The sequence below is a fragment of the Lichenostomus cassidix genome, chromosome 10, assembly GCF_008360975.1.
Source record: "Lichenostomus cassidix isolate B80296 chromosome 10, HeHo_3.0, whole genome shotgun sequence".
Lineage (NCBI taxonomy): Eukaryota > Metazoa > Chordata > Aves > Passeriformes > Meliphagidae > Lichenostomus > Lichenostomus cassidix.
The window spans coordinates 9,022,419-9,037,289 of record NC_139491.1 but is presented as its reverse complement, the minus strand read 5'-3'; the positions used below and the strand labels follow the sequence as shown (position 1 = coordinate 9,037,289).

Below are 14,871 nucleotides of genomic sequence, written 5' to 3'. Positions count from 1 at the left end.
TTTGTGTGAGATATTAAGATGACACTATCTATTGCAAAGTGTTCCAGAGCAGCAGCATCACCTCAGAGTGTGGTTTTCTCACAGGAACACAGTGAGGTCAGAGAAGCTAAAGATGGGAAGCACAGGCTAGATTTTGACCTAAAATATAGATTACATGGATGCTTGACATGGACTTGATTACTTGTCTGATAAGGCCAATCTGTTTTTGTCAGAACCCAACCCTAAACACTTCCTTCTCTCCTGTAGACAGTCAAATGCTCATTTCCTATCTAAAGGGAAAGGGAAGCTTCTCCTGTTAAATGAACACATGGGGATTGACTGGACACAAAACTTTTGATTCCCCTAGTTCTATTAGAAAAATTGTATTTGTAGCTTTGTCATCTGGGCATTCTCATATCTTCATTACAGTCATGGTATTTGTCGTTAAACATTTATTCTCAGCCTTACTAGTAAAATAGTTTTTCCACAATGAGTGTGTTCTACGTTAACATAATTATCAACACTTTGATAAAAGAGAGCTGAATAGGTTGTCAATCATATTTAAGGTCAGGTCTTCTGTTCTATAAAAATTCATCACTTTGTAGATGTAGTCAAAACATTTATATAACAAGGTCTTTCTGAGCTGCAAATGAATCCCAGCGGGGATCTCGAGGTGTACCAGAGAGCCTGAAAGAAATCAGAATCTGTGTTACTCTGAAAATTGCTCCTGGTTTACCTCTGCTGAAGTGTCTGAAGTAGTTGGACTAGCTCAAATGGGATCCTGGCCTGGGCTGGCTGATACAGTGGACCTAGTCAAAATTGTTATAGATGGAGGGAAAAGCTTTGGTTTGTGAGAAAAATGACGGTGCTTGTGTACAGGAGAGAAATGCTGGCCTGGGAGTGGAAGATTTAGCATAGGGTATTTTAGCCCACTGGAATCAGAATGGCTGATGGTCAGCAGTGCCAAGACACTGTTGTGCACTGTGGACACAGAATCAGGAGTAGCTGTAGGAGGTTTGTGTAGCTGTAGTGGTGATGTTTGGAGGCAATGTCATGGGTGATACTGTGGAGTGGTTAGGGAAGGTTTCCAGTTAAAAATGCAGCTCTCTTTGAAACTTTAGGAGTTGCAAACAGAAACATAAGAAAATAAATAAAACTTGCTGCTGAAAACAAGTTCATATCCTCACAAAATCACTGAAGGTAAGTAAAAGGTAAGAAGGAAATGGATTTAAATTCTATGACATTGTAACTCTTCAGGGGCCATTTTTACCTGGAAACAATATAGGTATTTTATGATTTTAGCTCTTTTGTTCTGTAGGATTCTGGTCATTAGCATTGCTTATATAGAACATCCCAGATACACAGAATCCTCTAGGCACATCACAACCATCTTCTATTTAATGTGCATGTGAGTGAGGTTTGAAACTGAGCAAGGCTCTCATACTAAAAAATATGATATATAAAATTGGATAATTGCATAGGTTTAAAATAGAAATAGTTCACAGAATGTGTATTCACTAAGCTGTCTTGTTCTAAAGGAAACTAATATTACGTTTCATTTCGACTCATAGAAATTTGAGTATTAGAAATCTTCCATGCTCCAGTAATAAGATCCAGGTAGCAAGAGCTGCAGATCAGAAGGTGCCAAGAACGGTAACGAGTGAGGAAAGCTCTAGGTTGGGTCAGATTTGCTGCCTTCAGCAAAACCATTGCATCTCTTGGCCACTGAGAATGGCTGACTAAACATAGAACGTTTCTCCTCACTATTGCTTTGCAAGTTTTCCGCGTTTTTATAACAGATTTTGCAGATCTTTAGCTCTTTATTAAAGGCAAGGTAATTGAGAAGGAATCACTTTTACCTCAATTTTGGCAATGGAGGTAATAGTTGGCTTAGGACCATTACAGAACCAGCAGATGCAGCCACTGGTAGTGGCTTGAGAGAAAAACTTTTTTTTTTCATTTTTTTTAGTTTAGTTTTGTTTTGTTTTGTTTTTCAGAGCAGTAGAATGTCAAAGCAAGCCTTTTAAATATCACAGAAGTTAAGATATAATTCACAACTATCTTTTGAGCATTAAATATGTAAACTCTCTCTGTGTTCCTTTTTGTTTGAGAAGTTACTTTCAAGCCTGCTATCTAATTCACTATTCAAAGCTTTTTCACTGACTATTATTCAAGAGTAAGCATTACAGAAATCTTTTTCCTCTTCGCTGTTCCACGAGTGTTTTCCTTTTGCATCCAGGCACCCAGGAAGCCATTGCCATGTGTCTGCACGTGGAGACAAAGCAAGATGTCAACGAAACCCTGTGTGACAGCTCCAAGAGGCCACCCCCCATGAGTCGGACCTGCAACACCAAGCTCTGCCCCCCGAGGTACCCTGCGGTAATGGAATCATGTGGTGGCAAAGGAAGGGTTAACGTGACTTAAATAAACATTGGCTTTCTCAGAGAGGGTTCAGATTGCAGGACTGTGGTCATGCTTTGGGATGGAATTTCACTAGTTGTGTTTTCAAAGAGGTTTTGGGGTTGTGGTGTTTTATTGGTCTTGTTCGCTCCTTTTGCACTCCTCATATCTCGCTGATGAAATAGGGGACATTTTCTGAAATAACTCTCTTCCTGGTTGAATATCTGCCAGAGTTGGAAAAAAAACCTTAACTCTCCTAGTGTTAGAAGGAAAATTTTGATATTTCAATAGAAAAAACAGCTGAGAATATTCACTTCCTATCTTTACTGAGTGAAAAAGAAAAGACATTATGATTTAAAGGTACCTTGATTTAATGCTTCTTTAGTAGCCCCACATAGTTCTTACAGCTTCTTATGTTTATTTGGAGATCCTTGGGAAAGGACAAACCCAGTCCAAATCCAAGAAAACCTCTAGGTCATTTGATCACTTGAAAGGGCCATATGTGAAATTTTGATGTGTACTGCCTTATTTACCCATTTTTGATCTCTGACATCCCTGATCCTTTGCAAATTGTTTCTATGTGTTTGCAGAAACTTGCTCTTGATAAATGTAGGGAAGAGGTTAACAGGAACAGGATGTTTTATAGAAAACATATACACATTTAAAGGAAGTTTTGTAAATGTAAGAAAGGTCTATTTACATATTTACGTTTATAATTGTAAACATCAGCAGGTTGCCAACAGGCCGTTTTTTAAGAGGAGCACTCTGAAGGTAAATACTGGAGTTAAATTTGTCTGAAAGTGACTGTTTGTTACTTTACTGTTAATAAATCCTGCATTTACTTGTTACCTGCAGGTTTATAAATCCAATTCATAATTTTGCGCTGCAGCCAAGCCCAAGGGGTGTTTTAGCCATTGATCAGTAGCTATGCCTGCAGCTGTGTTTTTTGCTAGGCTCTGTTTGGGTGGGACTGCTCCTTCCCCAGTCTGAGGCTGTTGCTAAAAGTGGTTTTTTGGCTGTGTTTTGGGACAGGTGGCAGAGTGGCCCCTGGAGCCGCTGCTCAGCGACCTGTGGGGTTGGGATCCAGACGAGGGATGTGTCCTGCCAGCAGCCTGGGGGATCTGCTCCTGCTGCCCACGAGTGCAAAGACCCAAAACCTCATTCTTTACAAGCCTGCAATCAGATTGACTGTCCCCCTGCTTGGCACGCCGAGGAATGGCAACAGGTATGGCTCTAAGATTTCTACTACTTGCTTGCATTCTGGTGGTGTGTTTGACTTTAGAACTCCAGTTCTCCTCATTTCTAATATATTAAATACTTTAACAGACAAATTTCCTGTGCTGCTTAATTTTTCATTGAATGTAGATGTCACTTTTCAAGAGCACAGATGTCCATGCTGTGTTTAATTCCCCTCCTTAGTGTTCACGTACTTGTGGAGGAGGGATTCAGACCCGCACAGTGTCCTGCAAGCAGCTGCTGACAGATGGAAGTTTCCTGAAACACCCCGATGACACCTGCCAGGAACCTAAATTGCCAACCAGCAAAGCATGTGCCAAAGTTGATTGTCCTCCTCAGCTGGTCTTTGGAGAGTGGTCCAAGGTGAGCAAACCTCAATAAAGGTGAACCAAACGCCTCCATTGCAACAAAAACACTGAAGACTTCTGCTTGGGTGAATAATTTCTGCTTGTTTGGAGCACTAAATTGCCAGGGCAGCTGAAGCTTTCCCAAGGCCTGTACTGAACTAAACTTGCATCCCTGTCTGCAGCCAGGCTGATCCCAGCCCCCTTCCTCGGCAGAATCCACTCACTGAAGGACAGGCTGCAATGCATTGCATGCTTTCCACCAAACATGTTTAGCTATCAATTATTTCATGCTACAGCTTCCAAAAAGCAAATCTTTGCATTATTCTAGAATACATCCTCCTCCTTTCCTGTTTAATGCAAGCTTGCTGCCACTCCCCATTTGAAATGATTTAGAAAATTGCATTTAGAAGCTGCAATTACAAGTTCGTGCAATGTAACCTAAGAGAGAGGGTTGAGAGACTTGCCAAAGACTGTTTAGAACCTTCTGAATTGTTTCTCTCAGATCTCATTGCTCTGTTCTGCCCATGGCTGGACATAAATACTGTCATGTTATTTTAATTCCTTACTTGCTTGCTGGAAAAACTGTCTTATATTCTTACTGCCTACAAAAGTGGAGAGAGTTAATAACTAATATTAGAGTCTAATAACAAGATAACACAAGGATTCCTATGAATTAGATTGTGTGTGCTCTCTCAGAACTAAAAAAATTTTAAAAATCACCACAAAACAAACTAGTTTAAAATAAGCACATGTAGTGTGGAACACCAAGTTTAGCTTGACTGCATCCTTCCTTTCACCTTCCTTTCATCCTTCAGTGCTCAGTAAGCTGTGGTGTTGGAATCCAGAGAAGGAAACTCGCCTGCCAAAACCTAACAGCAAAGGGCCAATATGTCACATTAAATGGATCAATGTGCAGTGGTCTGTCTCCTTCACTGCTTGTAAGGTCTTGTCAGATGAACGCCTGCAACAGTAAGTATGTTACTTTATCTGGTTCCTTGCTGATTTGGAATGATCTATTTATAAAGAGAAATCTGTATACACATTAATTCACTCATCTGCCTATATTATCACAGTATAACTTGGCACAAACTGGGTGTCATAATTACCAGACCAGTAATAACAGGATTGTTTTTATTTTTACTTCTGCCACTCAGAAACAAAGGTTATGATCTCAAGAAGTAGTTTTTGAATATATATTATGGTACCAACCTCTCACCCTCATATGGCACAATTTGATCTGATTTTTCCTTTATCCTTTACACTATCCCAACTAGAAAAAAAAGAAAACTTCATAAATTCACTTTAAATTACACAGGACATTAGAAAAGATAAGAACCAGTGCTGCTGCCTTGTCTCCTCACTGTGCATTTGTATTATACCAGACATTTTGCTTAGCATGGTGGAATTCAAAACCTGAAACTCTGTACCAGTGATAATTTTAGGTATAATATCTATCTTTCCCTGTAAAAATGAGAATCTCGGCTTCATTAGCTGTACAGGGAGAGGTGACAGTACAGACACTCTTCAAAAAAACTGATACTTTATTAGTGTCTATATAAGAATATTTTCAGAAATATTTTCTATAGAAATTGTACAATTTGGGCACAATTGGGTTACTCTATTGATAGTAGTTGTGCTAATTGTGTGTTTAACACCAATGGAAAAACCTCTCTGATACAGAGTATGTTTAATTACATATACTAGTTTAGAACAGGCAATTCTAAGTGGAGGTTCTTTATGTCTAAACCTGTGCTCCCTTTCCTTTATGAAGGAGAGTACTGATTTGCACATTTGGGGAGCAGGGTGCTGGGAAGAAAGGAAAAAAAAGAGCTTTTAATTTTGAGCTGGGGGAAAACCAAAAGCCTTTATCCATGGCCTGGTATTGATCACAGGTCAGAGATAGACATGTTTTGACCCAACTCATAGTATTGTGAAGAAATAGCTATTTTATACATATTATATATACATATATATATTATGAAGCTTTCCTTCAAAATTTTTTCACAAAACAAAAAATAGAATAATTACTGATTCATACATAATATGAAACTTCTTTTCCTGGCCTGCATTTCAGATTAACATGCCAAAATCCTGAGGTTCAAAACTCCACTTAAATAAAGCCCTGTGGACTTTCAGGAATGTCCTTGGCATAAGGTTTAATAAAATATTTTGAGCTGCATATCTATCTGAATTTAATTAATTATGGATAGTTGAATGGCAGCAGAGCTGGTTTGCAAATTGCTTAGCTCAGAATGATATTAATGTTACAACGTGAGCTTCCAGCACAGAGCCTAGAGAGCAGCACAGTGTGAACACCATGGGACAGAATGGGTGCAGATCAAAGCCATGAAGAGAATCCCTGTGCTCTCCCTCCATTTCCATGCCCCTCTGGAGCAGGGAAGCCTTTGCAGCTCGGATCTGCCTGGCAGTTGTCTCACAGGGCAGCAGGAGGGCAGGGAAGGTGTGAGACTTGGCCATACCTAGAGTTCCTGTTTGGGTCTTGCAGAAGGAGCCAGGGCTGGGACAGCAGCAGCTTTGGATTCCCAGGAACATGCAGGTGGCATCTCCTCCTGCTGCAGCTGTGGGTTCAGGCTGCCTTGAAGGGGGAGTGGGTAGAAAGTAGGAGCAGAATGTGGCTGTAGGATGAGGAGTGATGTGGATGGGTGAGGAGCAGCCTGGTGTGAGGTGTGAGTGCTCCTTGGGGTTCCTGCCTTGCAGAGCAGGTTCTAAATGTCCCTCCTCAAGGTGATGCTTCTGTAGCTCACATGAGTGCCTTTTTCTACTGTCTCATGACAGTGCTGAGTCATTTTAGACTTAATCTTTTACCCTGAGACTCGTAATCGTAGCTGTTTTCTGACTTAGTAGTGCTTATTAAGTAGAAACATTCCTGACTCTGGGCTCTGAGAAATAGGAAATAACACCAGTCTAGCCCTGAGGTCAGCAGGACCTGAAACCCAGCTGAAGCTGCTCAGGACCATTAGGGGTCACAGATGCAGATGGATTTGTATCAGGTGATAATGACGTCCAATGGCTCCAGGATATATTCCCTAAATTTTATCTTACTCTCCCAAACAGTCCATTACATCAGCAGCTGCAAGATTGAATGACACTAAGGATCTAGAGAATGCATATTTACGTGGCCTCATGCATCCATATGACCTTATATATTTATATGACCTGCCATCCACAACTCTGAACTCTGTTTCACTCTGAGCCTTGCTCACCAGTCACCAGTAAAAATACACACACCCTTCAGTGTTGAACTGCTAACGAGAGTTAGTGGTCTGTCTTTTTTAAAGAAATGAAATGGATGAGACCTGTTAACATATTTATAAGTATGCACTGGGTTTAATTCTAAGTTGGAATAACTAGTGTAAACAGACCAGAGCCTGGAGTGTTTTAATTTGTGTGTTTAAAGTTACACTTACTGTGTCTCTAAGCTGGATTTTGGAAATGGAAGATTTAATACTGGAACGCTTCCCTGAAAATAAATATTTGGGGCCAAATGACTTATTAAAAACAGGACGCTACTTTAATAATTTTAGTAAACTGAGTGCCTAAAACAATTTAATTGTTGTACCATGTGAAATGGTTGGGGGAACCTTGTATCTGGATAACGAATACCGATTTAAAAGCTGTGTAATTATGAAACCATGATATCCCCACAGGTCTGAACTCATTACCCAAAACATTGAAAATAACCATTTTGTTTTATAAGCATAAGAAGGCACTCCAGGGTGTAGTTCCTATAGTGTACACACTTATTGAATGCTTGAAGCATTTAGCTTTTCACCTATTTCTTCACAGCATATTTGGAGCGCATGCATATAAGAAGCATGCAGCTTTCTGGGTATCATTTGTGTGCCATCAGAGTAGTTGTCTTTTTATTTAAGTACCTCCCAAGTGGAATAGCAGTCCTGATTTCAGCTTCAGACACTCTGAGGAGTGCTGTGACCCGTGCGTCCATTGCCTGGCTCATCAGCTCGCTCTGCAGGCTCTGAGTTTTCTCCCTGTCACATTGCAAAAGGCTGGGTCACCAAACACAGCCGGACTGTTTTCTAGCACCAACATCATTGTTTCCCGACTCTCCCCAGTCTGACCTGGCACGGCAGGGCTCGGGGGTGGTGCAGAGCTCTGTTCCTCCCTGCCCGGTGCTCTCAGCCGGGTTAGCTCTGCTGATCAGAGCAGGGCACAGTGCCTGCCAGCAGTGACTCAGCACCGTGGCATCCAAACCATCGCAGTCCCCGTGAGCCTGCCCAGCCTCTGCTGTGTGCAGCTCATCCGGGCAGCTCCCAGAAACCTTGCAGCATCCAGGTGCGTGCAGTTCAGCGCCGGAGGAGCTTCACAATACCCTGTGTCTCCATACCCAGCCTGCACGAAGCTTTGTGCTCTTATTGCCTGTTTTTGTCAATTTTTCTGATCGCTGTATTCAGCCTCTCAGAATTATGCCTTATTTCTCTCTTTCCTCCCTTGCCTCCCTATTTTCTTGGCACAACACTGTCAGCAACTCATCTTTCAACCCGAATAAATTACCCTGAGCCAATGATTACAGGGTGGCTTTGCTTGTTGCATGTACTGTGTCTTCACTGACTGTTTCTTTCACCTCCTGGGTTGCTATCAGTTTGGCTTGACTCAGGCAACCAGCACAGCCAGCCAACAATTTAAATAACAGTCAAGGGGAGCCTTACTTTTTGGATAGACTTTGTTTTATTTAGGTCATTCTGCACTCAACAGTGCTCAAATGTGGGGAAAGTGATAATGTGTTCACATTTTTTTTTAATTCAGTTTTCTCATTTCCATCATGCCTAGCCTTTCTGAGGCAGCAGTAGGAAATATGTAGGAAATATAACCATAATAGGATCATATATATGGAGTAATATATAATACATGTATACATACTTTAAAATATGAGTGCACCCTGTATGTTCTTCACATAGGTATGTGTTGCCTGTATTCTTTTATTGTTGGGAGATTTGGGGAAGAAGCAATAGAATTCTTGGCTGAAGCAAGGGAATGTTCTGGTTTCATGTTGTTCATATTTTTGCATTTTGTGACTCAGATAAAAGCTCCGTGTGTTGCAGTCTGACTTGAACAAAGTCAGGGAAAGCTCTTTCAAGCATTCCGTGAAAAGCAGATTTTGTAAGCATGACTGCCAATGACTAGATGCTTTTCAACACTTTGTTTTCTTGCAGAGATCAAGCCCAAGCTGCCAGCAAAGTTTTCTGCCCATGGACCTCAGATTGTCAGCATTCACCGAGTCTATATTCAGACGAAGCCAGAGAAACGCATTAATTTTACCATAGGAAGCCGAGCCTACCTACTCCCCAAAACATCTGTGGTGATTAAATGCCCTGTGAGAAGGTTCCAGAAGTCACTTATCCGCTGGGAGAAAGATGGACAGCACTTACAGAACTCCAAAAGGCTCGGCATCACCAAGTCAGGCTCACTGAAAATCCACTGTCTCGAAGCGACAGACATTGGTGTGTATCGGTGCATTGCAGGCTCTGTGCACGAAAGCTTTGTTCTCAAACTCATCGGGACAGACAACAGACTCATCGAACCCCCACCCCTTCCAAAACAGGCCAGCCAGACCAGGAACCCAGACCACAACGAGGCCAACAGCTTTGGGGCCAAATGGCACAAAATGAGCAAAATGTGGCAAATGTGGAGTAAGAAGAACGAGCTCTATCTGGGTGACAGGCAAGTAAATGATCAGCCATCCCTGCGAAACCTTGAGAGCTTTGGGAGCAATTCAGCAGAGGAGTTCAGCTCTCGTGAGTTCAGGAACAAGCGCCTGGAGGCTGCAGTTCTCCAAGGTGCCTACAGCATGGACACGGGGCAGTTCGAGGAGCTGATGAGGAACATGAGTCAGCTCATTGAAACTGGAGAAGTCAGTGATGACTTGGCGTCCCAGGTCATTTACCAGCTGATTGCTGAATTATCCAGGCTTCCACAACCAACTGCTGAAAAATGGAAGGGGGCCCAGGATGAGAAAGTTGCCTCAAAACTCACAGGCAAATCGCCAAACGAATCTGAACGTTTCAGCATAAAAACGGCTGATAAGTTAATGTTTGACCAGAAGGTTCCAGTTATTATGAGGCAAAAGGAAATTCCTCAAGTTTCCTTCAACAAAACAGTAACTGTACGAATTGGAAATACAGTTTTTCTGACCAAGAATACTCATGCTGTCAATCTACTGTGTGAAACAGCTGGTATTAGTGAAGTGAAATATACTTGGACAAAAGATGGCGAGACATTAAAAGCCTCAGAGAAGTAAGTAAATAGCTTCTCTTTTACTTTTGGATGACTTATTATGTCACCATCGACGGAAAAAATCCACCCTGCTGTGCAACATTAGAACATACTGTTGTAAAAATGAGATAAGCATGGCCACTGGGCTTTCCATCTTTTTAGTTAAGTAATTTCTTTTTATTCTTTCAAGTGTCTGTCACGTTGTTTGGCTTTACTGACATCCAAGTGTTTGTCCATTTCCAGGATACTACATAGGAGGATTGACTATTTTTATAAGGTGAAGTGTTTTGGATGTTCTGGCTGTATTTTTTGATCTGCCTTAATCGTTTCAGCTGTATCAGAAAAAGAGGAGATTTACCCTCAAATTAGAGAGGCTTTTGGATTTATTGAGATACTAAATACAGTGGGAACATATTGAAAACATCTGCCATAGTATAGATGAAAAGAAGTCTTAGCTCTTACACATTTTAAGAAGGGAAAATATCACTGGTACACTCACCATTCTTCAGCACACTATTTAGGTTTAACTGGAGCTTCATAACTTGAAAAAGAAAAAAAATGAGCTTTTATGGATTTTTTTCAATAATTTAAAATATTCCTGTTGAGGACAGTGAAATTCAAAATAATAAAGAACCTGTATTACCATCAAGTTTGAGAGCTGACAAACGAGTACAGCAAGAATTTGTTACGATCAGATATTTGCTCAAGGCTGAGCAAATACTTCTACTTCATTGCTGATAAATTAGAAGCTCACCTGGTAATATTAACATTAACTTTGTGTGTGAGCCTCTTGGAGTTATAGCTGGCTCTTGAGTAATGAAAAAACCGGTTCTGAAATGATAAAGGCGCTTTTGGATATTTCTCAACATATTTAACTGATTAAATGCACTGCCAAGAAAAATATACTTCTGCAGAGCTATCAATTAAAGCAAAGACACCAAAACGAAGCCATTTTAAAAAGTGCAAATGTTTTTGGAACCATGTAGCTCCCACCAGTTATGTTTATTCTGTGAAATGCGCATAATTTTCCATTAATTTGTTGCAAGTGATACTTTGATTTTTTTGGACATGGTGGTGTTTTGTTTATTCACAAGTATATTTGCTTCCTAATTTTAGCCCAGACTGATATTCTTGCACTTAAGGCATATATTAGCAAAGTAGGTTTATTTCCTGAATTTTTTCCCAATAAGGTTTCTTATACACAAATCCATATATATGTGTGTGGAGCCAAAAGCCAGTGATGTTAATAGCATTGCTTCTGAAAGAATGTGAAGAGGTAAATTGCTGTTTATCTGTCAGGTTTTAGAGAAGGATATACTTGAGCCATGGCAAGGTGGCTTGTTTTGTTGAGACACAAATATTTTTAATATTATTTTTTGTGAATCTATTTTGTAAATGTACTCAGTGTAGGGAAACACCAGCTTCAGGTTTTTGGGATATGCTGTGTATGGCAAGTCATGTAACTTAGTGCTGAAAAAAGTAACAAGGTAGAAAAGTTATTTTCAGCCTCTTGCCCAGCCTGTGATGCTATCTCTAATACTTTCCCCTCAGAAGGCAGGCAAGATATTCAAGACACCTGTGAGATTTTGGTGGAAGATTTTAGCTTCAATCCTGAGACTAAAAAAAAAAAGCCCCAACAAACCCAACCCCATAGTAATTTGAAAGGCAGATCAGGCCATAGATTTGTGAATTCCCCAATCCTGCTGAAAGCCAAGCTTGCTCTAGAGAGATCAATTTCCTGCCAAGCCTAATACTTTTAATTGTGGTATTCTGATTTATTCACACGGCTGTTCCCAGAGGATCCTGGTTTGTGGTAGCAAATGCAGTGTCCTTCAAAAGGCTGCAAGTAGGACACAGCTCAGTGGGAGCAGCAGCTCTGAACAATCCTCCCTGTGTGCATCCCTGAGTGCTCCCCTTCTGTCACCAGAGAGGAGGCAGAGCTGTGACTGCCTGTGCTTCTCTGGAACTGCAAACTCCTAAAAAGGAGCTTTGCTGCTGTAACTCTTGCAAGAAGATTCAGCTGGGTTTGTCCCAGGGCAGTAACCCTTGTATTTCCTTGGTTGTTGTGCAGGGTGATCCTGGACACCACTGGAAAAGTGCAGATTCAGAATCCTACTCAAAAGGAGCTTGGTACCTATGGATGCCTGGTTGTTAATGACTCTGGGTTTGATATGGAAACATCACTGCTGTTGCGTGCAGGTAAGACTGGAGCATTCCACAGAGCTGGGCTTTTATACCCACACACATATACCTGTACCTGTACATGCACAAAAATGTGTGTATAAATGTGTGTTTAAACACCCACGCCCACTGCATAGTGAAATAGTTTATTTTATTGGCAACCCATGAAACTCTGCCTCATTTAATAGGCAGCAGTAAAATGGTCTTGTTGCTCCAAAACCTCAACAGGTGTGAACTCAAGTCTGCCTGTATCTATCCCACCTGTATTTTCTGGCTGCTGCTTTACAGACTGAGTTCTGTTCCAAATGTGATGAATTTAAATGCAGGATCTATGTTTAAAAGTGAAATAAACCTTTTAAAACTTACTATGTCTTTAATTTCAAAGAGGTGCCCGTCATCTTGTCCTCTGTGTTAAATGTGACAAATCTGGAAGGCAGCAGTTTCTCAGCAGTTGTTGGAAGTACAATTGTGGCAAGAATCGGAGCAAATATTATGATTGAATGTCCAGTGAAAGGTAAGTAGGAACTGCACTGACACTCCTTGTAATGTTGGAATCAGAAATTTACCTTATATCTTGAAATAAATGACCAGTGAAGGCAGCAAATCACTGATCATTAGTCTTTTTTTATTAGGCATGTCACCCACACCAGTCCTTTCTTTTCTGCCTGTCACTTCCATTTGCACACACACATCCATGTGCTCAGAGTTTCCTTTAAATGGGCTTTATTTCCCTGAAGTGGTCTAGGGCTCCACTACAGGACTTCCAGCCCACCAGGGTGCAGGGCTATCTTGCTGCAATAGCGAGCAGGGCCAGCTGACTTGCTCATCAAAGGACTTTCCTTACCCCGGCTGGAGATGCACATCTGTCTAGACTGTTGTTAAAACTGAAAATGAAATCTCCAGCCGTAGCCTAATAGAACTTAAAACCTGATGGTGAATTAAACTTACCTTTTAGATCCATCAGTCTGCAGCTGCAGTGAGGAAACAAAGAAAAGTGCCAAGCTATGAAAAAATACAGATATTTTCTATCTCAACATCTGTGGAGGAGCAATAATGTTAATCAGATATTACATGCATTAAGCAGCTAGCTCATTTTATTTTCTAGCCCTTTGTTGGAAAGGTAGCTATTTTCTTTTTAACCTTACCATTGCTATCTTTGAAGTTTAAAGTGTAAGATTTCAGTCACAGCAGCAATATTCTGTCAAACATTTAATAAGCTGAGCTCAGCCTTTTGTGAAGATGATGTGTGAAAGTGCAAATATCCACGAGTGTTGCAAGTGAGTGCAAAGAGCGACCTCAGAGCAGCCAGTTTTGCTGCTCACATTTATGTGCTGGGAAATGCATATCAGAGGGTGTTGATACTGAGCCGGGGTAGTGATAGAAATATATATATGCAAATAGCTCTGCATACAATGGTGGCGCCAGGCTGACATATATTAGGACATGTGGCTCTGCTATTCACCGTTGTACCAAGGCTAATTCTTTGATGAAGTAATATTTTCCAGCTATAGTTTGGCAACTCCATGTATAGCTGACCTACATCTCAAATTCAGCGGAGAGTTCATGTCACACTGTTAATATTAATATTGTTAGGATGGGTAAGCAGTTAGCAATTTAAATATAAATTAATATTTTCACATGGGACTGTAGATTTCCAAATGCTTTAGAATTGTGTATATTGGTGAGCCAAACTTTAGTTATGTTGAGACACCAGTGTTGACTTAGAAAATGATTTATCTAATTGCTTTATTTCCTGTCATTGCCAAGGAAGTAAGTATTACTGTTTGTGAATAAAATAGAGCTTGCATGTCTTAAAATGTCACTAAGTCTGGAAGCAGAAAAACTTTTGCAATGATGTAAGCAGAGTTTTCCTGTTCTCCTTTCCTTAATGGAAAGTAATAAACCACTGACTTCAGAAGGCTGAATTTAATAGCACCTTATGCTATACATTTGCCTGATAGGTGGGACCCAAAAATGTGTTCATTTGCAGTGTAGGAGGATGAGAACTTTGTTGTGAATGCTGATAAAACATGATGTGAATAATCAGACAAATTAGTTTGAATCAGAAAAAAAATACTAATATTTCTATGCACTCCAAAAGTCATAACAAACTGTTCCCATTCCTACAAACAATCAGTGTGAGTCCACAAGAGTCCTTTTGTCACTGCCTGCCATGTGGACTTACAGGAATGATCTCTCTCATTCATGGAGTTACAACCCACTGCAGATCCCTGCAAGGAATATCTGGAATCGGAGTGCTGTCAGACAGTGATCCAATGTGTCTGTCAGCTGAGGATCTTGAAGTAACCTGCAAAAGTAAAGATAAAGGAGCCCTTGTAGAGTCAGGGAGACCTTGGCTAAATCTTGAGCACCCCTTCCTTGCTGCCCTTCCTGAGCTGATTGCTCAGGAGATATTTCTGCCCTGTGAGTTTCTCTGAGTGAAACATCACTGGATGAGTCTTTGCATTCTCCATGA

General features: G+C 40.8%; 1 protein-coding gene across 4 annotated transcripts in view; it reads left to right on the top strand.

The window, feature by feature from the left end:
- The window catches only part of ADAMTSL3 (ADAMTS like 3), a 170,718-nt gene that overhangs the window by 134,673 nt on the left and 21,174 nt on the right, over positions 1-14,871 (top strand). For all 4 annotated transcript variants that reach the window (XR_014854291.1, XM_085070493.1, XM_085070495.1 and 1 more), the window contains exons 17-23: positions 2,219-2,348; positions 3,412-3,604; positions 3,799-3,978; positions 4,778-4,931; positions 9,155-10,235; positions 12,286-12,413; positions 12,781-12,909. Coding sequence is in view for 3 of the 4 variants with exons in the window: in XM_085070493.1 (XP_084926619.1) it covers positions 2,219-2,348; positions 3,412-3,604; positions 3,799-3,978; positions 4,778-4,931; positions 9,155-10,235; positions 12,286-12,413; positions 12,781-12,909 (1,995 nt within the window). In the remaining variant the exon portion in view is untranslated. The remainder of the gene's footprint in view (positions 1-2,218; positions 2,349-3,411; positions 3,605-3,798; positions 3,979-4,777; positions 4,932-9,154; positions 10,236-12,285; positions 12,414-12,780; positions 12,910-14,871) is intronic.